The sequence below is a fragment of the Sus scrofa genome, chromosome 1 (genome assembly GCF_000003025.6).
Source record: "Sus scrofa isolate TJ Tabasco breed Duroc chromosome 1, Sscrofa11.1, whole genome shotgun sequence".
NCBI classification, from domain to species: domain Eukaryota; kingdom Metazoa; phylum Chordata; class Mammalia; order Artiodactyla; family Suidae; genus Sus; species Sus scrofa.
In genome coordinates, this window is record NC_010443.5 from 116,043,082 (window position 1) to 116,070,172 (window position 27,091).

The following is a 27,091-nucleotide window of genomic DNA, read 5'->3' on the forward strand; positions in this document are numbered from 1 at the left end:
ATTTTAGTAAAGATAGACATGCTCTTTTTAAAACCACAACAAAAAAATAATTTGACATCATTCCCTTGTGCAAAGAACCCTGAAGCCATTTCCCCAGTCTCCTTTGATGGACAATTGTTTACAGTTCTTTGTTATTATAAATAATACTGTAGTGGCTATTCTGACTTAATTTACACATATAATTTTTGATGTCATTAAATAACAGAACTAAAATGCTTCAGATGGTGACAGTAGTGTGCTCATGAAAGTACAAGGAAAGAAAGAGTATGGGATTTCCAGGAAAGAAGTAATCTGGAGTGTCCAGAGGGTAGGCTGTGAGGTGGCAAGTGCTGGGGCTGTCAGGAAGCTCACTAACATTGTGTTCTGTGCTGTACACTTTCTCCTCATGACTGTAAGAAGTCATCGAAGGGCTCCGAGAGAGAGTATGGTAGGATGATGTCTGCATTGTAAAATGTTCTCCGGGCTACAGCATGTGGCATGGAGAGTAGATTTAAGCAAATAGGACTTGAAGCAGGAAATCTGTTAGGATGTTGCCACAGTAATAGTGAAGGTGACAAACAATGATAACTTGAAATTAAAAAAGTGCAAGGAGAATGTATTTGAGAAGTAAAATGCATAGGCTCTGGTGATTGACCTGGCTCTAAGGGACAGGAGAAGGAGAAGTCTAGTGATTGATGTCTAATTAGGGCAGCAGCTGGCCTCACATGCTGCCCACTAAAATGAGGAATGCCCGAAAAGAAACAAGTTTCAGTGGGTGTGGACAGGGAAAAGCCCAATCAGGTTTTGGACACAATAAGGGCCACTCTGTTAGACATTCAAGAGAAAGTGTCCAGGAAACAGTTTAGGACTCAGGGGGAGAAGTGCAAGCCAGAATTTGGAAGGCATCAGCTGGTGGTGGTGTTGAGCGCTACTGAGAGTCGCCCCGTGGGTGGAGTGGGTGTTCTTTCTGCTGCCGCATCACCCACCCCACAACCTTATCTGCCATTCAAATCCTAAAGTTAGTACTGTTCCTTTCCTTTCTAAGAATCATTCCAGCAGAAGAAGCAGCTTACAAGCCTATACTTTTGAGGAACAGCCTACACTTCCTGTGGTGAGTTTTATCCTGTCCCCTCAACCCTCAGTAAAAAATAGAAGACTCAGTAACTTTTTTTGGAACCCTGAATGTGAATGTTCAGCTGCCTAAAACTGATCCAGCACAGCATCTGGGCTTTGAGGGATGAGGTTGGGGGGAGGGGGTGTGGTGGATAGGTCCTTGGAAGATAAAACTGTCAGAACCACCTCTCCTATGATGAGAAACCCAAGTCCCCATGTGCTGGTGACTAGGTAGTGTCCAGGCTTGGCAGGTAAACCTCTGTGCAGGCTAGAGATGTTCCACACACTGAGGCTGTGATGTCTGGTGGCTTTTGCTCTGGCCTGGTCCGTGGCATTTTGCAGCTGTTTCTGCCCTGTACATGAAGCCACATCGGGGTGGTCGCTCAGGCAGGCGGGTATGCACAGGTGCTGACAGGCTCCTTGGCCAGGATGGAGTTTATCAGCCTCCTTCGCCCTCTTCCTCAATCTCCCATCTTCCCTGCCCCCCAGCCATCTGCTGCCTCTTTAGTAACCTTTTTAGCCATGACCTTGGCCAGAGGCTATACTTGACAACTTCATGCCTGGACTGCTGCCACACCCCCTGTTGGTCGCCCAGCCTCCATCCTCTTCACGACTCAACTTTCATTGCTTTAGTTTATCTCTCTCTTACACGTCCCCTTTTTTTGGCCACGCCCACTACATGGGGAAGTTTCGGGGCCAGGGATCAAACCCCGGCCACTGCAGTGACCTGAGCATAGCAAAGACAATGCCAGATCCTTAACCTGCTGAGCCACCAGGGAACTGCACCTTTAAACACTTATTTTTTTTTTCGAAATTTTATTTTTATTTTTTTTACAGAATAAAGTACGTATATTTAGAGCAGCCCAAGAAACGGCCAAAAAAAAAGACAAAAAAAAATACGTATATTTAAACACAATTACATTCACAAAGATTATTATATCATGGACCTTAAGAAACAGATTAAGTGACTCCCTCTGGAGAAGTGGAATGGAAAATATGCCAAGACAAATAGGAAATTTATTCTATACTTTATCCCATTTTGTATGGCTTTCATCTTTACTATTTAGTATTATCTATTACATTTCAATTTTTCTTTAAAAATTAGCATTATATTAAAATTGTGTATATTATGCAACTAAAATTCATAAAGAAAGCCTTATATACCATTAAATATTTTATGTAGCATAATAAAAAGAATAACTGGTAAGAATAGCAAAAATAATACACCCTCTGAAAATAAGTAAAATAAAAAATGCATAAATTGGTTAAAAAACAGTGTAACTATATAAATGTGTCCTCACAATTTGTTACATCTTACTGATTCTTCAATATAGGCATTACACCATTCTAGGTGATGTGATAAACCAGACATTATAGACCTTACATTGTACCGTGGAGAGAAATGGTTATTAATAATACAATTGTAGAACTATATTATTTAATTGTACAGTTGCATTATTTAATTATAATTATCATAAATTCTTTGATGGAGAGGAAATCAGAATCAGTTCTAAGAAGACTTCAGCATTCCAAGAATGATGTCAAATGACCCCCTTCATGGTGCATTATGCACTTATTTACTTTGAGATATATTTCTCCTCCAGAGATTCCTTGTTTGTGTATCAATTGTAGATTTTTGGTTTGCAGTTATTCTGAAGATTTGGTATAAGAGTCTATATGTATATGAGATTGCTTTAAGTTGTTGTTCTCTTAATTGCAAGTTCATCTCCAGTGTCTGCATTTGTACCCACCTCCTCTCATGATTTTGGATTTTGGTGGTATAATTGTGCATGGATGATTTTGTATCTTTACTGTATATGTACCTTTCCTGGTGAGCCTTGTCATTTGTGGCATTTTTTGTTTCCTGTTGCTGTCTTTTCTTTTCTGCCTAGAGAAGTTCCTTTAGTATTTGTTGTAAGGCTGGTGTAGTGGTGCTGAATTCTCTCAGCTTTTGCTTATCTGAGAAGGTTTTTATTTCTCCTTCAAATCTGAATGAGAGCCTTGCTGGGTAGAGTAATCTTGGTTGGAGGTTTTTTCCTTTCGTCATGTTAAGTATATCCTGCCACTCCCTTCTGGCCTGCAGAGTTTCAGCTGAAAAATGTGCCAATAACCTTATTGGGGTTCCCTTGTATGTTACTTGTTTCTTTTCCCTAGCTGCTTTCAAGATTTTCTCTTTGTCTTTAATTTTGGTCAGTTTGATTAATATGTGTCTCAGTGTATTCCTCCTTGGGTTTATTTTATACGGTACTCATTGCACTTCCTGGATTTGAGTGAGTGGTTCCTTTCCCATGTTAGGGAAATTTTCGGCTATTATCTCTTGGAATATTTTTTCTGTCCCCTTCTCTCTCTCTTCTCCTTCTGGCACTCCTATAATACAGATGTTGGAGAATTTAACGTTGTCCCAGAGTTCTCTGAGACTCTCTTCCTTTGTTTTCAATCTTTTTTCTCCTTTCTGTTCTGCATCTGTAATTTCCACTAATCTGTCCTCCAACTCGCTTATTCATTCTTCTCCCTCCTATATTCTGCTGTTAGCTGCTTCTAGTGAATTTTTTATTTCAGTTATTGTATTTTGCATCTCTTCTTGTTTCATTTTATATCTTGTATCTCTTTGGTCAGTGTTTCCTGTAAGTTATCCATCTTTGCCTCCAATTTATTTCCAATGCCTTGTATCATCTTCAGCATCAACAATCTAAAGTCTTTTTCCTGGATGCTGAGGATCTCCTCATCACTTAGCTGATTTTCTGGGGTTTTTCCTTTCTCCCTTATCTGACTTATAGTTCTCTGTCTTTTCATTGTTATAGGTTTTTGGTGTGATGACCTTCTTACAGATAACAGAGTTGTAGCCTCTCTTACTTCTGGTGTCTGCCCCCCTTGTGGCTGAAGTCAGTATGGGGGCTTGCTGTAGGCTTCCTGATGGAAGGGGCTGATGCCTGTCCCCTGGTGGGAGAGCCATTCTAATCCCTCTGGTGGGTGGGGCTTAGTCCCTGGATGGGATTAGAGGCAGCTGTGTGCCTGAGGGGTCTTTAAGTAGCCAGTTTACTGAGCGGTGGGGCTGTGATCCCACCTGGATTGTTGTTTGTCCTGGGGCTTCTCAGCACTGACTGATGGGTGGGGCCAGATTTTCCCAAAATGGCCACCTCCAGAGAAAGGCATGCTGCTGGATATTCCCAAGAGCTTTGCCTTCAATATTCCTCCCTCACAACAAGCCACATTCACCCTTGTTTTCCCAGGATGTCCTCCAAGAACTGCAGTCAGGTTTGACCCAGATTCCTATGGAGACCTCGCTCTGCCCTGGGATCCAGTGCACGTGAAAGTCCATGTGCACCTTTTAAGAATGGGGTCTCCATTTCCCCCAGTTCTGTGGAGCTCCTGTGCACAAGCCCCACTGGCCTTCAATGCCAGATGCTCCAGGGGCTCTTTCTCCCAGTGCCAGATCCCTGCAGGTGAGGGTTTGATGTAGATGAGTCTCTGTGAACCAGTTAGTTTTCAGTCTGTGGAGCTTCCCACCTGGGAAGTATGGAGTTGTTTATATCCGAAATCACCCCTCCTACCTCTTGATGTGGCCTCCTCTTTTTCTTCTGGAGTATAAACACTTATTTTTTTATTCTTATTTATTTATTTTTTTTTGTCTTTTTGCCATTTCTAGGGTCGCTCCCGCAGCATATGGAGGTTCCCAGGCTAGGGGTCCAATCGGAGCTGTAGCTGCCAGCCTACGCCAGAGCCACAGCAATGCCAGATCCGAGCCATGTCTGCAACCTACACCACAGCTCACAGCAACGCTGGATCCTTAATCCACTGAGCAAGGCCAGGGATCAAACCCTCAACCTCATGGTTCCTAGTTGGATTTGTTTCAGCTGTACCATGACGGGAACTCCAGAGTTTTTTTTTTCTAATAACATGTTATACACTTTAACATATGATTCAAAACATAATTCATTTCAAATAGAGCTGGCAGTGAAAAAAAAGGATGTGGTTCTTTAAAAAGGATTCTTTCTAGGAGTTCCCATTGTGGCTTAGTGATAATGAACCTGACAAGGACGCAGGTTTGATCCCTGGCCTCACTCAGTGGGTTAAGGATCCTGCGTTGCCATGAGCTATGATGTAGGTCACAGACATGAGTCAGATCTGGCATTGCTGTGGCTGTGGTGTAGGCTGGCAGTTATAGCTCTGATTTGACCCCTAGCCTGGGAACTTCCATATGCTGAGGGTGCAGCCCTAAAAAGACAAAAATATAAAAATTAAAAAAAAATTTTTTTTCAAAGGATTCTTTCTAAAATATTTAATTTTCCTATTATTTTTCACACTAGCTTTTGCCTACTTCATCTGGATTACCACCAGGTTGGGAAGAAAAACAAGATGAAAGAGGAAGGTCATATTATGTAGATCACAATTGCCGAACTACTACCTGGTTGAAGCCCACTCTGCAGGTACCCTGTTTTCTTACATAATTGGAACCATCATATGTCTATGGAAGCTATTACGTCACTTTGTAGTATATTCTGGCTGCTTTAATTATTTTCTAACGTTGGTGCTAATTGTCTCCTATTTCCTACAGTTCTCTAATATGTAGGAATCACCATTTGTTATTATATAAAGTAAGTCCAATTGGGAGTAAGAGGACAAAGTCATTGATTTAGTCCATTGTGCATTTTGTAATTTGAATGGATAAGATCATTATTATGTTAAAGGAAAATCTTGATGATATGAGAACTTTGTGATGATGACACTTTGTCCTTGGCAAGATTGAGCACCTTTTGCAATATTTCCTTATGTTTAGGAAAATATTTTATCTTGTCACTGTTCTTCTTATTGAGAAAAAAAAATTTTTTTTTGGTCTTTTGTCTTTTTAGGGCCGCACCTGTAGCATATGGAGGTTCCCAGGCTAGGGGTCTAATCAGAGCTATAGCTGCTGGCCACAGCCACAGCCACAGCAATGCCTGATCCGAGCTGTGTTTGCGACCTACACCACAGCTCACGGCAACACTGGATCCTTAACCCACTGAGCAAGGCCAGGGATCGAACCCACCACCTCATGATTCCTAGTCGGATTCGTTTCTGCTGAGCCATGACAGGAACTCGGAGAAAATTTTTAATACTGAAAAGTACAGAGAATAATATAGCAAATATCCATTTTCTTAACACCCAGAATTTAGCACCATTAACAAATTGCCATATTTGTTTGTAGACATTTTCTTTTTTAAAATGAAATCTTAAAGATAAAACTAAACTCCTTTTAGCCAAGCACTTAGTCCCATTACCCAGAGGGAACTACCATCTTGAACTTAGATATTCTTCCTGCCTGTTTTATATATTTAATTGAGAGCTAAACAATGCAAAATGTGGTCTTATGTCTGTGCGTCACATTTTGCAAAGATGTTATGCTATATAATTCCAGACTTTTTTTTTTTTTGCTCAACATTGTTTTAAAAGCCCTATCATGTTGTTTTATATATAGATCCAGTGTGTTGCTTTTAAGTACTGCCTAATATTTCATCACCTGAGTGTATTACATTTCAGTTATCCACTTCTGTAGTGGATTTTTGCCATTCACTCCATCTACCCAGCCTTTGAATCACTTCTGTGTATGGGGAATTCCCACTCTATGTGAGTCTTCTGAATGAGCAAAGACCTCTTCCAGCTGGTACAGTGGCTTCCCTTGCAGCCAGGGCTCAGATCCACTGATGCTGAGCGTGCTTCCTCAGTCACCTGCACCCACAGCAGGCTGATGGTTGACTTGCATCTTACTGCTCAAGGATTAGCCTCACAATTATCAATTATCTGAAAAACAAACTGACAAAAATGACCCTCCACTGTTTAGGCCTCTTTATAAAGTGTGTATGCTGTTTGTAGTTTAAGTTACATTTTTAACCACAGCTCTTGGTGTGTTCTCTATAAAACACTACAACACGATTGAATCAATGTGCTAGGCTTCAGTCACCACGGAGACCAGTCAGCTGCCATCAAGCCAGAGTTCTTCCACAGGCCCCCAGGCGCAGGCTCCCACAAGTGATGCTGCACAGCAGGTGACCCAGCCTTCTGAAATGGAACAAGGATCCCTTCCCAAAGGCTGGGAAGTCCGGCATGCACCAAATGGGAGGCCTTTCTTCATTGACCACAATACCAAAACCACCACCTGGGTAACTTTAATGCTCTCCAGTTTAAATATATAATAATAATCTCTTATCTCTAGTTCTTGATGTTCTTTAAGTATACATTAAAATACCCTACATTTCTTAGTCCTCATTTACAGATACATTGAATTTTTAATAATAGTATTTCTGTTCACTATGTTTATGCCTATTTTTAATATTTGGGGTGATTGTCATGGAGATAAATTTACTTTCTGTTTCCAGTTTTTAGCTCACTAGCCATGAATACTTAGGAAGATAGTAATAATCCTTTCCCTTTGTATGTGGCTTTATAGTTCCAAAGCAGTTTTGAATCCACATCTCTATTTAATACCCCAAATACCTTATATAAAGGTATATACCTTTATACCTTTATACAAGGTAAATACCTTATACCTTGGTAGAATAGGTATTCTTATTTTAAGAAAATGCTTAATGTTGTTGAGCAGTTAGTTCACTACTAACAGGAAAATTACTGAAAATCAGCAGTAGATGAAGATATTTTGATGAATAAATTTGTTATAAGACCAATATACCTCAATACAACTAAAATTCTTTAACAAAATAATAATAAAATAATAATGTATAATCCAAATAAATTAAATTTTCTTCTTTCATCAGTTTGAATTGTGTTCGATAACCTTTTTTGAGCTTACCTTCCTATCTTTCAAAAATACTGATAAATTGACGCCTTTGCAGATAGGTGCCAAAAAGCATGTTCAGAGCCTCAGAAATAACATGTGATTGTACTTGAAGATTTGAGAACTGAATATTGTAGCCTGAGAATGATAGGTTTTAGATGAGAACCTATTATTTCATAGCATAAGCAGTGAAATAATAGTGGGCTTTTAACAGATAAATTATTTTAAGTATCCATTGATATTAGAAAACATAGTAACAGACTGATTTTCATGATTTTAAAGTTCGTGTGTGTGTGTCCTGTGTTCTTTATTTACTCTACCAAAAAAGGAAGATCCAAGACTGAAAATTCCAGCTCATCTGAGAGGAAAGACATCACTTGATCCTTCCAGTGACCTGGGGCCTTTACCTGTAAGTTTACAGAGTGCTCCCAGTCTAATGTGGCTATCTCAAACGTTTTGTATTTTGGAATACAGTAGTTCCTCAACAACTGTAATTATATTATTGCTCAAGCGCTGACATCTTCTACTAAGAATGGAATATGCAAATTAAACCAACCCTATAACCAAGGACTGTTTTTCTGCCCATATATCTAAAACCCTTTCCTAACATAATTGGAATATATTCTTCATTATAGCCAGGATGGGAAGAAAGAACTCACACCGATGGAAGAATCTTCTACATAAATCACAGTATGTGCAGTGTGATTGTTTTTTCATTACTTTTTTTTTGTAGTATCAAATTTTGTGCCTGAGAATGTCGAATATCTTCTTTTCTCTCTCTTCAGATATTAAAAAAACACAATGGGAAGATCCCCGGTTACAGAATGTAGCAATAACTGGACCAGTAAGTCTCTTGTATGGGGATCTCTGATGAGGTTGTCCTCTTGCCTGTGTCTTCTAGGGTGGATGGTCAAGGCTATAACCCTATAATGTGCTAAGAGGAAAACACATTTGCAAAATCTCTCCTCCCCCCCGCCGCCCATACACAGGGTCTCACTTGTTTGAAAAGAGCATGTAAAGTAATTATCCTTACTCTACGCAACAACCGTAGGAGACCAGTGAGCCAGATGGTCAAAATGCTAAGGCTGTGGGCTGCTGTGCTCAGGTTGGTTGGTGTTTGCCATTGTCTGAAAAAGAATGTCAACAATCCTCACAGACCAGAGAGGAGCCAGGAGTGTGCCTGTCTTGTCACTGACAGGACTCTGACAGCATCTTGTCACCTCAGGGTCATATCTTGAACTTTTTGGTTGAAATCATTGTGAATGCCAAAATATAAGACATATTCGTATTTAAGTTCTTACCATGTATACTACTCTTGAGTCAGATTAAAGATCGGAAAATCATCTTCCTATTTTACATACCTACTTTTTCCAACTTTAGGTTTTCAGATTTTAACTAACACATTTTTCTAATGCACGAAAATAAGTAAAATTGAAAACTCAAATCTTTAAGATTACTCTTGTCTCCATGTTTAGTCTTTTTTTTTTTTTCTTTTTTTTTTTTTTTTCGAGCCACATCTGTGGCATATGGAGGTTCCTGGGCTATAAGTTGAATCGGAGCTGTAGCCACTGGCCTACACCACAGCCACAGCAACACCAGATCTGAGCAGCATCTGCGACCTACACCACAGCTCACAGCAACGCCGGATCCTTAACCCACTGAGTGAGGCCAGGGGTGGAACCCACAACCTCATGGTTCCTAGTTGGATTCATTTCTGCTGTGCCACAGCGGGAACTCCATCCATGTTTAGTCTTTTAAAATAATGGATAGAAAAGACAACTCCTCAGAGTTAAGGAAAAAGTACATTTTTCGAATTGTTTCTTTAATGGAGAAATCACTTTGAAAGTCCCTTTAGAAATGGAAATTTTCATTTCTAGTATTTCTCTGCTTGGAACACATTTCCTGTTTCTGGCCTGTTGCATTTCAAGAATATTGCATGATGAAAATTACAGCCATAGGAATTGCTGAATACAATTTTATCTTACACAGAGAAAATACAATTTTTAAAGTTTCATATTTGTTTTTCTTCAAATTAAGCTTTTCTTTCCAAATATTCTCTTTTAATGCCTTTAACTTATGTTCATAAAATACCCAGAGGGGAACTTTTTAAATTCTTCCAGAATAAAACAACCTAAACCATCTTTGTTTTTCCAAAATTTTCTACTCAAGGCAGTGCCCTACTCCAGGGATTACAAAAGAAAGTATGAGTTCTTCCGAAGAAAGTTGAAGAAGCAGGTGAGAGATACTTATAAGGAGTCCATGGGAGTGATTGTCGTATAGACTGAAGGCATGGGAAATGCATTTTAAAAAGAAATAGAGAATGTATTCTCTGTTTTAACAACTTTGAACATTTTCTTAGAGGGAAAGGATCCTTACTTTTTTGAGTAGCTGTAAAATATTATTAGGGACCACAGTTATTATACCTTGTAATGGAAAAATAGTATTAAATGATTGCTTTTAGAGAGCTCTAATCTGGTTTCCTCATGGATTTGTGGGGCTTGAGCTTTATTGAAACTGAGCAAGAATAGCCCAGGAGATTATTCCCTGACCTAGGCTTAGATTGTGTAGGAGGGCTCTGGATTCCTTTTCTGCTTGGACTGTTGTTTTCCAGTATACATATTTTCAAATACAGGGTATCTGCAAAATTGGAAATTACCACTGTGATTGGAACAGCCCTCTTGTCGCTTGTCTCCTTGTGGTTATGAGATGTGTTCATTACGTTTTTTTTTTCCCCATCACCACAAATTAAGTACTTCTGGAAGTAAACTCATCCATCCATCTATTTCATTTCTCTTGGTGAGGACCATTTTTAATGCCTAATTGCTCCTACTTTTCCCCTTGCCCTGCAGTTTAGGAATACTGCCACTAGGTGGCTATATTGGGTTACACTTGCTTGCCTTCCAAGCCAGAAGCAAGCTTTTCTAAAGATTCAAGATGGTCTGCTACCAGAGATTTTTTTTTTCATCCAAAAGTTAACAAAAATGAAATGTCATCCTTTTTTAGTGCAAATGCTTGATGCCTTAATCAAATCCTAAAATATCAGCAAAGTTTTAAAACCTATCTTCTATAAAAACTCTGTGTTAAAATCACTCTGAAAATTTGTTTTCTGCTTCTTAAAATTCTTTGGGATTTTTAAGTCTTTTTTGACTTACTTGTCTGGTATGGTATATATTTTCATTCTGAATGAAAATGTGCTGGTGGAGTAGAAGTATTAGCCTCTCCATCGGCCAGTCTGAAAACGTATAAGCATGTTATAGTATCTAATGGTTGATATTTTCTAGGCCTCAGGTCACAGAACACAGAAATCATAACGAGAATAGGAATAGTTATTGAGCTCTTGCTACATACTAGGCATTTTTCTTAACAAGTTACATCTACTATCCTTGTAATATCTGTAATAACTCCCTAAGGAAGGGACGGACTGATACGATCACATTTTATAGGTGAGGAAACTGAGGCTCAGAGATGTTAGGCAGTATGGTCCAGTTCTGTGGTAATATTATTAGTGGCAAAGCCAGATACAAACTAAGTGGGCTAGCACCACAGTCCATGCTCCTAACTCACATGACGTATCAAATTGGTGATTAAGAGAAGAAATTATCTAGAATGCAACAAAGGTATATAAAAAGATAAAAATTATGATAGAAAGCTTGCAAGACATGAAGCTGTTCCAGAGGGAGAGACTCAAGAGCATGGGGAAGAGGCTGAGAATCTGAAACCTCAGATTAACAAAAAGTCCCAAGCAGGATTTAAGAAATAAAACCCCTATCTGGACACATCACAGCAAAACATCAAGATAGCACCAAACCAGTGCTCTAAAGCCTTGGGCTATCTTTAACTTTTGCCTCTGCTTCATCCTGAATATCTCATTAATTAGAAATAAGGGTGGCTAATCATTATTAAGCCCATCATGTGCCAAATACCCTGCAGGTCCATGAAATGTGTTGTCCCAGTAAGTCCCATTTCTCCATGAGGGTAAATATTGTTATTGTCCCTCTTTTATAGATGATGAAATAACGCCTTAGGAGGGATGTGCAAGGTGAAGCCCAGACATGAACAGGGCTACCTGACTCCAGAACTGTGCATGGGCCATGACTCAGCTCGATCATGCAAATTTCCCTTCTAGCCCACTCTTCCATTGCCTTCGCTCACTCACAGGTCCTTTCGTCTTGTCTCACACCATGTTTCAGAGGTCTTTAACTGCCTCTCATCTCTCCTTAAAAGCGCCATTTCCACTCAGTGCTATCAGCATCTGGTTCTGCAGCTCCCTGCTCAGCAGCTCTTCCTGGTCAGCCTTTAGGCTGTCTCCACTGTGGCCCAACCACGTCCCCACCTTCCTCCACACTAATCCCCCCTCCCCAACCCCTCATTCCCTTCCTGTCCGGTGCCCTGGACCCCTCCTGCATGCTGCTCCCTCGACTGGCTCTTCCTCAGTCCCTCTCTCCCCTCCCCTCACCAGCAAGACTTCCTCTTGATGCCTCCTGATTACCTCGCTTGCAACTATTATCTCAATCTTTTTGCCCTCAAAACATTGCTGGTATTTGTATTTTTAGCAATTTTCCTATTCTGTTCAGTCTCAGAATTAATAATATTTACATTTGTCTCTGTCACACACACCTGATTGTAAACTCCTTGAGGAAGTGACTACATCTTATGCCATGTTTTTATTCTCTTTTCCTCCCATCTCTGGTCCCTCTTGGTACCTACCTAGCAGGGGCCTGGCCCAGAGCTGGCTTTCAATAAATGCTTGGTGAGTCACTTACCTGCACTATTTGCCTAGTGTCTAAAATTCTAAAATTGCTTTCCTCCAATCTTACCACTATTTATTTATTTTTTTTTGATTGCATAAGCAGCAGAGGAAACTGCTTATACTGCTTATGCTATTATGTTTCTGTAGGGCTTTCCACTTTTCCTAAATATACTGAGAGTGAAATTGATTTTTTTTCCCCTTAGAGCTAACCCTCTTTTTTTGAAATGACAGAATATTGATAGCATATTTTCTTTCCATGATTTCCATGCGAACGTTGCACACAAAGCACTCAGGAATAAAATATTCAGATATATTTCTATGTAATTTGCAGTAAGGCCTATCTATAAGCATACTTACCTACATTCATCATATAAGTAAAGTATGTACAAAAGATGAGTGAGGCAATGTAGTTGATTCATGAAAAACAGAGACACAGGAGCTAGACACAAGACCGTCATCACGTATCTTTAGTTTCTTTATCCATAAAATGGAGGCAATAATAGTAGTTTCTTCAGAGTGTTATTATGAGGAGTAAATGACTTAACCCATTAGAATGCTGGGGACAGTGCTGGCACAGTCTGTAAATGTTAGAACCTATTAGTGAGTGAAGCAGACAGGCTCCAAGGAGGAAAAGTGGAGAGTAGGAAAGATCCCTGAGCTGATAGGCAGACAAGAAGTAGCAGGCGGTGGCTAGACCCACTGCAGGTCACGGAAGATCCAGGTCTTCAATGGATCTTAAGAGGAGAGGACTGTTCATGAAATGTCTTCCTCTGAGCATTTTTACCAACATCGAATCGCTGCTTCTTCAGATGTGAAAATCAGAAGTCTGTGTTATTAAGTGATTAGCAGTAACGCATGAGTTCTTTCACAGACCATAGAGGCATTGCAGACGACATACCTCGTCCTGTTTTCCCTGGAAAGGATCTTGGGCATAGGCTAGAATACAGTGAATTGTCTAGCTTTCATGAGAGAGGAATTTGTCACCATGCTGAACTCATTTAAACCATTCGTCTCTCTTCTCTGGGTTTTCAGAATGACATTCCAAACAAATTTGAAATGAAACTTCGCCGCGCCACTGTGCTGGAGGACTCTTACAGGAGAATTATGGGGGTCAAGAGAGCAGACTTCCTCAAGGCTAGACTGTGGATTGAGTTTGATGGCGAGAAGGGACTAGATTATGGAGGAGTCGCCAGAGAATGGTTCTTTCTGATTTCGAAGGAAATGTTTAACCCTTACTATGGGTTGTTTGAATATTCTGCTACGTAAGTACCTTTACAAGGACTGTATACAGGGGCAGAGTGGAAATCGCCTATTTTGAAAGTAATAGTTATAAGATGCAAGGAAATGTATGTCACAATGTGTCAGAAAAGGGAGGCTATAACTAATGTTACATCAGAAATAAGTTTTTAAAATTGTGGTAAAATAGACATAACTTAAAATTTACCATGTTAATTAAATGTATGGTTCAGTGGCATTAAGTACCTTCACACTGTTGTGCAACCATCACCACCATCCATCTCCGGAACTTTTTTTTTTTTGCTTTTTAGGGCAAACAGCTGCGGCATATGGAAGTTCCCAGGCTAGGGGTCAACTCAGAGCTGCAGACACTGGCCTACACCACAGCCACAGCATCACAGAATCTAAGCCATGTCTGAGACCTATACCACAGCTCATGGTGATGCCAGATCCTTAATCCACTGAGCGAGGCCAAGGATCTAACCTGCAACCTCATGAATGGATACTAGTCGAGTTCTTTACTGCTGACCACAATGGGAACTCCCAGAACTTTTTAATTATCCCGAACTGAAACTCTGTACCCATTAAACACTGTCTCCCCCATTCCCTGGCGATGACCATTCTACTTTCTGTGAATCAGACTACTCTTGGTGCCTTGTATAATTGGAATCATACAGTCTTTGTGCTTTCATGACGGATTTATTTCATTAACATAATGTCCTCAAGGTTTACCAAGTAGCAGCATATGCATCAGAACTTCTTTCCCTCGGTTTCTCCATTCCATACACGACAGCTTGTTTATCCACCTGTCTTTCAATAACACTGGGGTTGTTTCCCCCTTTTGACAGAAAGGAATGTTTTCAAGACTGTTAAATCCAATGGTCTCGTATGGTTCTCAGAGGTTAGCAACTCTAAAAAGAGGCAGGTGATTTAGGATGATTTGTCATATTAAAATTCATGTATGCAATAGAGAAAGAAGCATTTAAATGTGGTTATCTTTCCAGGGATAATTATACTCTACAGATAAATCCCAACTCTGGATTGTGTAATGAAGATCACCTCTCTTACTTCAAGTTTATTGGCCGGGTAGCTGGGATGGCAGTTTATCACGGCAAACTGTTGGATGGTGAGTATTAAGCATAAAACTTTGGAGGGGGATGTAATTATCTGATTTCTTTCATGTGGTAATCATTTTTAAATTCATTTGATTTTTTTGCAAGGCTTTTTCATCCGCCCATTTTACAAGATGATGCTGCACAAGACAATAACGCTTCATGATATGGAATCAGTGGTATGTCCTTTTCACTTATATAGAAAGTATCATTGAACAGGCAACTGAATATTTCATAAAGAACAAGCTTTTACTGATGAAGAAATCAATAGATGTTCCAAAATACAAATGAACATTTTCCCCATCATTTTATTATGGAAAATTTCTAACATATAATAAAATTGAAAAAAATCTTACAGTGAATATATGTGTATCCACCACCCAGATTCCACAGTTGGCTTTTTACCTATCCACATCCATCTTATTTTTTGATGCATTTCAAAGAAAGTTGTGGATATCAGTACACTTCTCCCTAAATACTTCAACATGCTATACAGTGGTTTTGTGGAGCTCTTGCAGCAGTATTTGAATTGTAATCATTTGTGAGGAATGGTATATGTTTTCAAAATGGCAGTCCAGAGGCAAGGCCTTGAGATTAGGTTACTACAGAGAAATGGAAAGCAAAGGATTAAACCCTTGACTATAATCTTGTAACCTATGCTGAATAACGTCATATAATGTGTAAGCATGGGAATTCTAAGACTTCTTTTCTTTCAGGGTACCAAGTCCCTTTTATCAGTATGAACAGTATAATTCTTTATAAATCATAAGGTTGCATAGTTATTAAAGTTGGCTAATTGAGATTCTATATTTAATTTGAGATTTTTCTTCACCTTGAGCCAGGTATAAATAACAGCCTCCTCCTAGCTACTTGAATACTTCAAACATAGTCTCACAGACCATATGAGACAGGTGCTGAGTGCCCCTAAGCATCCATGGAAGTTAGGATTCATCTTAAAACTGACCTTTGAACTGGATAACAATATCTGTACCTCTACGGCTTCCACAGGGAGATAGATTTCTAAGCTTTCAAGCAAGCACCATGCTATGGACATATGCATTCATATTCATATACTTACTAGTCATTCATCTCTTTTTGTAATACGTGTGTGTGTGTGTGTGTAAAAGATGTTCAACTGGCCTTTTCATCTTTTTTCCAATTATTCAGACCCTCACCATACCTTCTTTGCAGATTCAGCTGTCTTCTTTCTATATACAAATTTTAAATACACGATTTTTCCTATCTAGGATGGTGAGTATTACAATTCACTAAGATGGATTCTTGAAAATGATCCAACAGAACTGGACCTCAGGTTTGTCATAGATGAAGAGCTTTTTGGACAGGTTTGTAAATTTTGATTAATCGAAATTGTACATAAATTGCGAAACTTTAGAACTCAAGTTTAATACCTTCAGTGAAATGTTATGTTAACTTAGTTTAGATGCTAAATAATGTGAATACTCAACACATTTCTGTGCTCTATATTTAAATGTGTTTTCTGGTAGTAAAAGCTGTCTCTCAGCAAGAATTTCTGCTTTTCTTGACATTTGACTCATTACGTATTTTAGTGAAACTAAGATGTCAAGTTTTCTTAGCTTTTGAATGGATTTAATTTAAAACACTGGATTTCTTTTATAGCTATCATATGCATACTTTATTTTTTTCACTAAAATAACATATCAAGGTATTATGCTTAATTTTAGACACATCAACATGAGTTGAAAAATGGTGGATCAGAAATAGTTGTCACCAATAAGAACAAAAAGGAATATATTTAGTAAGTATTTTGTTGTAACTATAAATACTTTAAGGGAAATAATTTTGTGCCTTCTTTCTCAATGAGTCAGAGTCTCAATTTTGTTTTCTTGCTTTTTTAAAATAAAAAAGTATTGTTTACTTATTATTTATTTATTGGCCATATCCATAGCATGCAGAAGCTCTCAGAGCCAGGGATCAAACCAGTCACATCAGTGACAATGCTGAGTCTTTAACTACTAAGCCGCCAGGAAATTCCCTCTTTTTTCTCTTTTTATCACAATGTCATATTACATTCAACTTTTTCCTTGGGCCTACCTAGCCTTTGTTTTTTTTGTTTGTTTGTTTCTAATCAAAATACATGTACCTTAACATTTTTTCTTGGTTCCTATGGAAAAGATGAAATGTTTTGTTTCTTTTAGTCTTGTAATACAATGGCGATTTGTAAACCGAATCCAGAAGCAAATGGCTGCTTTTAAGGAGGTATTCATTTTCTTTTGTTTGCTGTTCTGTAATTTCCCAGTCCAGTCCATAAGTTTTAAATAATTGGGCCCTATTATACCAGAGAAAAAGTAGCATGTGGCTTACTTTTTAAGACCATTTGTAAGTATATCTTCGTATTAGCAAAATAGTAAATGAATAGGTGTTCAATTAAAACACAGTCATTTAAGAATCCATACAGTAAATGTTGACCTCCCCCCTTAATAACTGTCGTTTCCTCTCACCTTTTATAGTTCCACTCCTGCCACCTTATGTAACCTTAGGTGAACAGAGGAACACGAGTGCTAGAGGGGTGGCAGAGTCTACCATTTGCTTCTTTCTGTAATGGGCTCACACTGTCCATGGTGGCTTGTGACTTGCTTTCTCTTATCAAATATTTTTGGAGGTCTTAACAGATCAACATATTTAGTGACCTTTCTTTGTAGCTGCATTTTATTCATGATGTAAATTCCCAGGTTATTCTTCCCAATTGATGGACATTTAGGCTGTCATCATTTCTTACGCTAATAAAGGCCTTCTGTTAAATATTTATCACATGCTTTTTCCTGTATTCAGTAGCAAGCACTGACTCTGTGTCTGGTGCTATGCAAGACAAAAAGACATAGGGCCTGCTGTCAAGGAACAGAGCATCTAAAGGGTGAAATGGACAGAGGGAACCTGAAGTGCTAGGTAAGCAGAGGAGAGGTGTAGACACCAGAGCAGGGAGGGGAGGAGGCAGGGGCAGGGACTGGCCAGCCACAGAGATGGAGGAAATGCAACTCTAAGCAGAGGGAGCAGCACATGTGAAGTCTGGCAGTAAGACGGACTATGCACACCTTAGAGAAAGTGCCAGCAGTTACCTTATTGGTAAGAGGATGCCATTGTGGCTGAGCAAAACCCAACTAGTACCATGAGGGTAATGGCCTCGCTCATTGGGTTAAGGCTCCAGTGTTGTCGTGAGCTGCGGTGTAGGTCGCAGATGTGCTGTGGCTGTGGTATAGGCTGGCAGCTGCAGCTCTAATTCAACCCCTAGCCTGGGAACTTCCATATGCCACAGGTGTGGCCCTAAAAAAAAAAAAAGGAATGAAAGAGCTAAAACTAAGCCTGGAAAGCTGAGCAGAACCAGATGATGGCGGGCCTGTTTATGTATAGTTTTCACTGAAATCCAGACAGTGAGAAAAGAAGGTGGCATTAAATGGTATTAAACATAAAACACCAGGATTCGGTGTTACATTTTGGCCAGATCATTCTTGAAGGGGTATGCAGTGAACTAGAGGAGGGCAGGACTAGCAGCGGAGGCTAGCTGGGTGAGAAACGGTCCGGATGGTGGGAAGAGAGCTGTGTGTGTATCTGAATGGCCCTCAGGAAGGGAGAGCTATAGCATTGGGTGATTTAAAGGATGGCAGCGTGGGGATCATCTGCATGTGTGTAGTGCAACTGTGGACTAGACAGGATGGAAAATTCCAAAGAACCCTAAGAATGGTGACAGTGGATGGCCACACGGGGGGCTGTGAGAACACCAACATTTAAGGAATGAACAGCAGAAGAAACATCAGTGGAAATCAGCTAAGGCAGATGAAGACATAGGAGATAAACCATGAATAGCAGACAGAGTTTCAAGAGCATAGGTGTTGTCAACAATATCATAGTGCAGAGAAGTCCGATACTGTGGGGATCTAGAAAGTGTTTATCAGAGGCAGCTGCAAAGCTGTCTTTGACTTTCTCTAGGACAGCTTCAGGAGAGCACTGATGAAGAGGTCAGATTGCAGTGGTTGAGGGAGAGATGGAGGTGAGCAGGTAGCTTTGGAAGGTACAGTAACACTGTCCAGAACATGACTGTGACGAGAAAAGAGAGGGGCTTGCCTTTTTGTTTTGTTTTTAAGGTAGATATGGCTTGAACGAATTTCGATGCATAAAGAGTGAGCTGATAAAAATGTCGTGAGATGACATCCTTGAGGCAGAAGAAGCACTGAGAGGAAGTGGTCCCTCTCCCCAGGGCGGGGGAGGAAGCCCTCATGGATGTTGGTGCTGGTTGGTCTGGGGGGATGCAGAAGGCTGAGGGAATTCCATCCTGCAGCGTCGCCTCAATTTTCATTCTAAAATAGATATTATCTGCTGTGAAGAAGGGATGATATGGAAGAGAAGGAGGCTTGAAAAGTGCAGAGTTTTAAAACGGCCACTTTGAGGGATCAGTGAGAGAACAGACACATATCTCGTCTTGCCAGTATTGAATTGTCAGTTAAGAGCCCACGGGTGTGTAGTGGTAGGAATCTGTGTGGCCTTGGGATTTCTCCAGTAATGCCCGAAGCTGAAATACAGGGTTACCCTCTGACTCTGCTAACCGGAGTTTGAAATATATTCTTTCCACTAGGGATTTTTTGAACTGATTCCACAGGATCTCATCAAAATTTTTGATGAAAATGAACTAGAGGTGAGAAATATCGTGCTTATCTTCAAACAAGACCTTTGTGCCAATTTTTCTTGCTTGTGGTTTGACATTTTCTATTTTGTAGCTTCTCATGTGTGGATTGGGAGATGTCGACGTGAATGACTGGAGAGAACACACAAAGTACAAAAATGGCTACAGTGTAAATCATCAAGTCATCCAGTGGTTTTGGAAGGTAATGGAAAGCTTCCATTTTCAGAAATCGCTTTTCGGTAGATGCAACCATATTACATCTTCTAGTGTGGATCACATATAGATAAGAGAGAAAGTATATATCACCCCGCAAAAATTATCTTTGATTTTGTACTGTATACATTTACCTTCTAGATATGGTCCCACCCTCCGTACATATTTATAGATAAGTAACATGTTGAAAATGTAGTAAGTGGCAGTGACAGCAGAGGCACTTCTGTTCCTCTTTAAAGAAGAGACCCTTCAGAGTTCCTGTCACGGCTCAGTGGTTAACAAATCCAACTAGGAACTATGAGGTTTCAGGTTGGATCCCTGGCCTCGCTCAGTGGGTTAAGTATCTGGCGTTGCCATGAGCCATGGTGTAGGTCACAGACGCAGCTCAGATCCCAAGTTGCTGTGGCTCTGGTGTAGGTTGGCAGCTACAGCTCCGACTGGACCCCTAGCCTGGGAACCTCCATATGCTGCAGGTGTGGCACTAGAAAAGACAAAAAAAAAAAAAAAAGAAGAAGAAGAAGGGACCCTTCAAGAGAACTTGGAATAACCTGTACTGCATTCTCCATGAGACAGGAGAAGGGACTCTCAAGGCTCCTTTAAATCCAATTTTCCATCTTATAGAGAAATGTGTTTGCTGCTCAGTAATATCAATAAATAATTTTTTAAAAGCCATGAGTCACATCTGAGAGGAAGTGCTATCACTTTATTAAGGCTCTAATCCCATCCTAAAGAATGACCATTTGCCTTGGAAATGAAGTCTCAAGAACTTTGTAAACTACCCATAAACACAACTTGAACTTAAAGAAACATGCAAATTTAATAAATGATCATTAACATTCTAACTAAATTCTGATAGCATGTTTTTCAGGATAGTTTTGTTACCCTTTTTTGCAATGATATTCCTAAATGGGGTTTTTATCTTTATTTTATGCAGGCTGTTTTAATGATGGATTCAGAAAAACGAATAAGGTTACTTCAGTTTGTCACTGGTACATCCCGCGTGCCTATGAATGGATTTGCTGAACTGTATGGTGAGAATGGTCCATAGATTATTACAAATGGAGCTTATGACAGTTGTCTTTTTCATGGCTAAATAGTCTCCTTCATTTTACTGTGATAGCCTCTATCATTTATATCGACACTTAGCATAATAGAAAAAAAATTAAGGTCTTTAAATGATATAATTAGATACACTGAAGAAGGCCAAAATATACATACACCTTCTAATCAGACAGCAAAGAAGAAAACTGGAAACATGAAATGACTTTGAGTTTCTTTCCATGCTTGAATTTTATTTAATTTATTTATTTATTTTGCTTTTTAGGGCTGCACCCACAGCATATGGAGGTTCCCAGGCTAGGGGTCCATTTGGAGTTGCAGCTGCTGGCCTGTGCCACAGCCACAATGATGCAGGACCCAAGCCACGTCTGCAACCTACACCACAGCTCACAGCAACACCAGATCCTTAACCCACTGAGCGAGGCCAGGGATTGAAGTCCCAACCTCATGGTTCCTAGTCAGATTCATTTCCACTGCGCCATGACGGGAACTCCCCATGCTTGAATTTTAAATTTGATTCCCCCTTTGCATCCAGTACAGATTGCCTGTAGAGTGATGGTTTAGGGCAGGCAGCATGTAAAGTTCCACAGGGTGTTAATCAGTGTACAACTAAAAACTGCTAGCATTCGGAGTTCCCATCATGGCTCAGTGATTAAAGGACCTGACTAGTATCCATGGACGAGGGTTTGATCCCACAGCTGCAGCTCCAATTCGACCCCTATTTGGAGGAGATAATGGACTAGACAAAGTTAAATAGGTTTCTTTGGTTTGTTCTTGCTCAGAATACTTACTGTGAAAGTTTCCAGAAGTTAATTGATCGTGGAATCTGTGTTTGAGGGTGGTGGTAGTAGTTGGAGGGTGGAGAATCTCATTAAGGCCTTGTTTTGTTAAAAACAAAAAAAGCACTGTTTCTGATGTAGATCACAGCAACTTTTCTCAGACCAGTTAATATTCTGTTTATTGGAAGGACATTTGCCTGGCTTTAAAGATACCAAAAAAAACCAAACAAACCTTTCCAAGAACTTTTAGCCAAGATCGGAGCCGCACTGTCTCCTCCTTGGCAAATCTGGTTTTTCTGTTAAGCTTCATTTATATTTGTTTGCAGAATCTGTCAAGCAGCTGCCACTTCACCTAGAGTAACCACTCCTGGTGAAAAGGATGAGACAGGAGCTTTGCTCCTCACCAGTGCACCTTTTCCCTGCCTGGTAGGATTTGTCTTTGCAGTGGTTTCAGCTGACTCCCCATGCTTTCTCTTCTATGCTCTAGCCAGTTAGTAGAGAAAATGAAGGCAGGATCAACACCCCTTTCACCTCTAACTCCACTGCCCTCTTTTATGCAGCCCAGGCCCACCACTATCAGCTGATTTCCTGAATTTTTTGCAAATTAGAGTACATAGCCCACACATAGATCCAGAGTTATTAGTGTTAGAATATAAATTCACATGATTATGTATTTACAAAAAAAGAAGTTGCTTCAGAATGTTAGCATTACATTACAGTATTTTCTAGCCAACACAAAGTATCTTGGGTTTGTATTGGTTGACCTACAGGGAGTGTTCCAAGTGGATGGTTTAGGTGAGAGAAATGAGAGGCAAGGAAATATATACAATTCCATGTTATTGAAAACACAGTGATAAAAGTACTGACATTTTAACTGTGAACATAATTATGATGGGTGATGTGTGAAGAGCGGTGCTTTTAGAGAAAACAGTAACATGGAAAACATTAAGTATTTTTAGTGCTGCTTCTGACAGTTATACACACACACACATACTTGGATATGATTCTAAGACATGGAGACAAGTACAGAAGGGGCCTCAGGAGGTGGTCAGCATTGATGACCTGGATGGTTAGAGGATGTTGAAAACTGGAGATGGAAGAGCTTAGTGAAAACTCCAAAGAAAAAAAAAAAGTTTCTAAGCATGTCCATAATGAGGAGTTCCTGCTGTGGTGTAACGGGATTAGCGGCATCTCTAGCACCAGGACGCAGGTTCAATCCCCCTTCCAGCACAGTGGGTTAAAGGATCCAGTGTTACCGCAGCTGTGGAGCTGGTCGCACCTGCAGCTTGGATCTGATTCCCTGGCCCTGGAACTTCATATGCCTCGGGGGAGCCCAAAAAGAAAGTGAAAAAAAAAAAAAAAAAAGAACATCCATAATAGGAGAAAAATGTAGCATGTATAACGTGATTATGCAATTAAAATTCTGTATCTCTGCACGTGCACAAAAAAATTAATAACAGACTATTTACTCAGATTTAATAGTGGAATTTCAGGTGATTTTTTTACATCTTTCATTATTTTTCTCTGTTGCTTTAATTTTTTTGCAGTGAAATCATATAATCAGAAAAAATTAAAGCTATATTCAGTGGGACTCAAAAAAGAAAGAAAATGCTCATTATCTGTGTACCTGTGACAGAGGTGGTATATGGAAATGCAAGGCTAGAAAACAGCAAAACCTCCATCAGACACGCCCCCAGGGGCAGAGTGATGCGGTGGTCACAAAAAAACTGATGGAAAAGGAGTTTTCGTGGCTGGACACTAAAGTTGTCAGGCCCAGGACAGCATTACTTGTTTTGAGTTTAAAGAAGCTAGACGAGGTCTCTGTGTGTTTAAGTTCTATACGAGCAAAAGTGAGTTGTGAAATGCCCAGGAGTTTCTGCTAAGAGTAAATGAAACCAAAGCAACTCTTCTTCTTCTTTATAGGCTCAAATGGACCACAGTCATTTACAGTTGAACAGTGGGGCACTCCTGAGAAGCTGCCAAGAGCCCACACATGGTAAAAGCAGTTTCCTCACCCTAGAGAACAAGTCTTCAGAGAAAGAAGGTCCTCTAACAGTCTAGGTACAGAGGGTCTAGTTCCCTCTGTGCTGTGTTGGTGGCAGCTGTGGAAGAGACAAGGGATGGGGAGAGGAGGAGGAGGACAGGGAGACAGTGACACCAACCCAGGAACAAGTGTTTCTTTTCCAGGCAGACCTGGGCTTGAAGTCCAGGTAGCTGAACCTTGGAGAGGCCCATCTAAATTTTTGACCATATGTTGTCTCCATCACATGAATGACGAGCCATCCCAAGAGAGGCTAGAACTTCCTCATTTGGAGGTCAAGGTGGAGCTGAGAAGTCACCACCAAGAGGTCATGGAGACAGTCCATGCCCAGAGTCTGATCTTAAACCTTCCTTCTCCCTGGGGAGAAAAGGTCTTTTAGTGTTGGAACATCTCGTGAAGTTGTTGAGTATTTAGTGTTGGAACATATCATGGCACTATGAAAAGTTTGCCTGAGAACTTGCTTTGTCAGTGTTCATCATAACCAGCCCCTCTCTTTTCTTTCAGCTTTAATCGCTTGGACTTGCCACCCTATGAATCATTTGAAGAATTGTGGGATAAACTTCAGATGGCCATCGAGAACACTCAAGGTTTTGATGGTGTTGATTAGATTCCAAGTAACAATCTCTGGTGTTTTACTGCCACTTTTTTATAAGCAAAATCTTGACTTAATATTTTGTAGGGAATTACTAACCCTTGGCTGTTGATTTTTCCCAGATATTGGAGAAAATCCTATCAAAACATTAGAAGAAATAGTATGACAACTTTGCCACTATTTCATTCACTTAAATCCTGTGTCGCACTGACCCAGGTGTTTTGTTCTATCGTAAGTTCACACTCTAGGATATAAGTCCTGTGTGCCTGAAATTGTGAGTTTTGTCCTTAACATTTACCTCTTTTACAGATTTGCCAGGCAGTTCTTTCTTAAACTACTGAAATTATAACTGTGAAAATAGTTGTGATAAGTGTCGTGTGTGAAAAGTTTGATGCTTTTTGAGAAGGAAAACCAAAGTTGGGGGAAAAAACATTAATACTGAATATGCTACAGTATATTCAGTGCTGCCTGCAGCTAGTTATTGTTTTGTAGACCTGCCTACTGCACCTTACTGCCCAGATTTTTGAAAAAATCTTGGAAAGTGTGTTACCTATATTTTTAGTCAAATGACTCACTTGCAAAAAGCTGTTTACTTGTTCATTTTAAAAGTATTTGGCTTTTGTTAATATGTGGTTTTACTAAACAAGGTGGTTCATGAGACATGTGAAGCAAACTCGGATTTGCAAAGGGTGAAAGGTATTAATGCCTCCGTCTTGCCTGTATATCTTTCTGGCTCATTGGTAGAGTCATTCACTCTTTCCTGTTTTAGTTTAGTTAAAAAGAATTCCTTCTTCAAACTAAAGCTCAACAAAGCAGTATTCCTAAATATGCCTTGAAGAACTAAGTCAAATGTACAATACTTGCCTTTACTAGTCATTCTTTACACTTGCACAATTATGTAGTAAATATATGTTTACAGGATTTATTATGTTTACAGGCAAGCTAATTTCTGTAGTTGCATTTTTGTATTTTTAGTATTTCACTTTAGTCAAAAAACCAAATAATTTGTTAAAAGTAACCAAAGAATAGTTATAATGCATAATTTGTATTAAATTTGTTACCATATTTCTTATGCTTTTTAAAAATACTGTTTACTATGAAAATGTTTTGCTCTAAATCCAAAATTCTTTAGGCAAAATGCTACAGATAAACTCCTACTTTAGCCAAACTGAAGTACATAAAAATCCTGTGCATTCAGCAAATATTTACTGAATGCCTGCTATATGCCTAGGTCTGTGCTAGGCCCTGGGGTGAGAGTTAGCAGCTTCAAAGATATCTAGCTGAATCTTCACCCTCAAGAAGCTTGGAGATATGCAAAGGAATTTTCAAACAATCAAAAGTCAGGGTGAGCAGGATAAGGCAAAAGGGAAAGTGTTCCATGCACCTGCAAAGATAAAGTGTGCCAAGACTGTATTTATATGTTTTATACCTATATTGGAATGATTATATAGAAAATGCTCTTGCAAAAAGTTAAAGCTATTTCTCAATATGGTATCTTGGTGATTTAGGAATAATTGTAAATATATGTTATGAATCTTCTTAAATACATATATATACATATATGTGTGTGACACACACACACACACATATATACTCAGAGTTGTAAAAAGTGCATCTGGCTATTGGTTCAAGTTTGTTCTAACACAATGAGTACCTTTGAGCACATGTGACAGAAGCAAAACCACTTTCCAAACATGGCATCAGCAGCTCAGCTTAGGGAGAGTAATTCACAGATCAGTGCACCCTGTATCTTATCTTCACCTGTGCTAACCAGCTTTTAGGGGAGACCACCAGATGTAGCCCTAACTTTATCACTTAGTAAATATTTAAACTGAAGCCATGTACTCAACGTCTCTGGGCTCTTGGTTCTTCACCTGTCAAAGGAAAATAATCATGGCTGCTGTCATTGTCATGTAAGATTGTTGTAAACTCCAGAGAGATGCTTTGCAAAGTATCATACAATTGAAAGGTGCTTTGTGCTGACCATCAGATTTTGTCAAATCAGGTGTGAACATGAACTACACTCCCAAAGAAAAGTCTCTTCATTTAAAAATAAAATGACTGCGATCAGGCAAGGAAGTAGGAACATCTGATATTGAATACGTGCAGATATATGTAATCATGTGTTTATCTGTACATGGACCTTACCATACAAATTCATTTTCTCCACATGAGCAAAGTAATACTGATACGGGCCAATGCATTTTGGAATGTTCTTATTATGTAGAACTGAATGTGAAAACTATTTTTGTTAAAACAGGATTTTACCACATGATTGTTTAAGTATCACTTCTGTGAAATATAGCAGAAATCGGAGCTTGAGAAAGTATAAAGCTTGCTTTTCATCTGACTCATTCACTTGGATGATTCTGTGACTCAGATAAAACAGGGTGTTAATGAGACCAGACACTTCCCCCGGTCCCCAGCCCCCAGGCCCCAGCCATGGACCCTCATCCTCTTCATCTCCCAGATACGCACTGATGGTCTGGAAGGAACCTATAATCAAGCAACGCAGCCCCTCATCCCAGACAGCAGAGTATCCCAAATGCATTCTATGGCTGGCAAGTAAATAGGGTCATTCTTGTAAAGCAAGGACATCATATTTGTTTTAGAAATTATAAGCACATAATTTTAGCTTCTATTTTCTCTGTATTCAACCAAATTTTGGCATAAAATTGTATTACAGATGCATTTCATCCTAACTTAAATGGGTATGTTTTCATGTTTTATTTATAATGCTGAAATTATCCCAGATAAGTATCGTTAAACAATTTGTTTTGATTATAAGACACTT

At 39.5% G+C, this 27,091-nt stretch overlaps 1 protein-coding gene across 6 annotated transcripts in view; it reads left to right on the forward strand.

Annotated features, from left to right (window-relative positions):
* Positions 1-26,803, forward strand: part of NEDD4 (neural precursor cell expressed, developmentally down-regulated 4, E3 ubiquitin protein ligase) — a 127,940-nt gene extending 101,137 nt beyond the window's left edge. For 4 of the 6 annotated variants that reach the window (XM_021094888.1, XM_021094899.1, XM_021094880.1 and 1 more), the window contains 18 exons: positions 1,025-1,090; positions 5,400-5,519; positions 7,020-7,229; positions 8,190-8,270; positions 8,497-8,551; positions 8,647-8,705; positions 10,031-10,096; positions 13,644-13,873; positions 14,852-14,973; positions 15,068-15,138; positions 16,207-16,302; positions 16,663-16,736; positions 17,137-17,197; positions 19,566-19,625; positions 19,708-19,815; positions 20,761-20,857; positions 23,588-23,660; positions 24,210-26,803. In XM_021094888.1, coding sequence (XP_020950547.1) covers positions 1,025-1,090; positions 5,400-5,519; positions 7,020-7,229; positions 8,190-8,270; positions 8,497-8,551; positions 8,647-8,705; positions 10,031-10,096; positions 13,644-13,873; positions 14,852-14,973; positions 15,068-15,138; positions 16,207-16,302; positions 16,663-16,736; positions 17,137-17,197; positions 19,566-19,625; positions 19,708-19,815; positions 20,761-20,857; positions 23,588-23,660; positions 24,210-24,312 — 1,752 coding nt within the window. In that variant the 3' untranslated portion in view covers positions 24,313-26,803. Of the gene's footprint in view, positions 1-1,024; positions 1,091-5,399; positions 5,916-7,019; positions 7,230-8,189; positions 8,271-8,496; positions 8,552-8,646; positions 8,706-10,030; positions 10,097-13,643; positions 13,874-14,851; positions 14,974-15,067; positions 15,139-16,206; positions 16,303-16,662; positions 16,737-17,136; positions 17,198-19,565; positions 19,626-19,707; positions 19,816-20,760; positions 20,858-23,587; positions 23,661-24,209 lie in introns of those variants that run through there. The other 2 variants (XM_021094883.1, XM_021094892.1) reach the window with 2 other exon arrangements.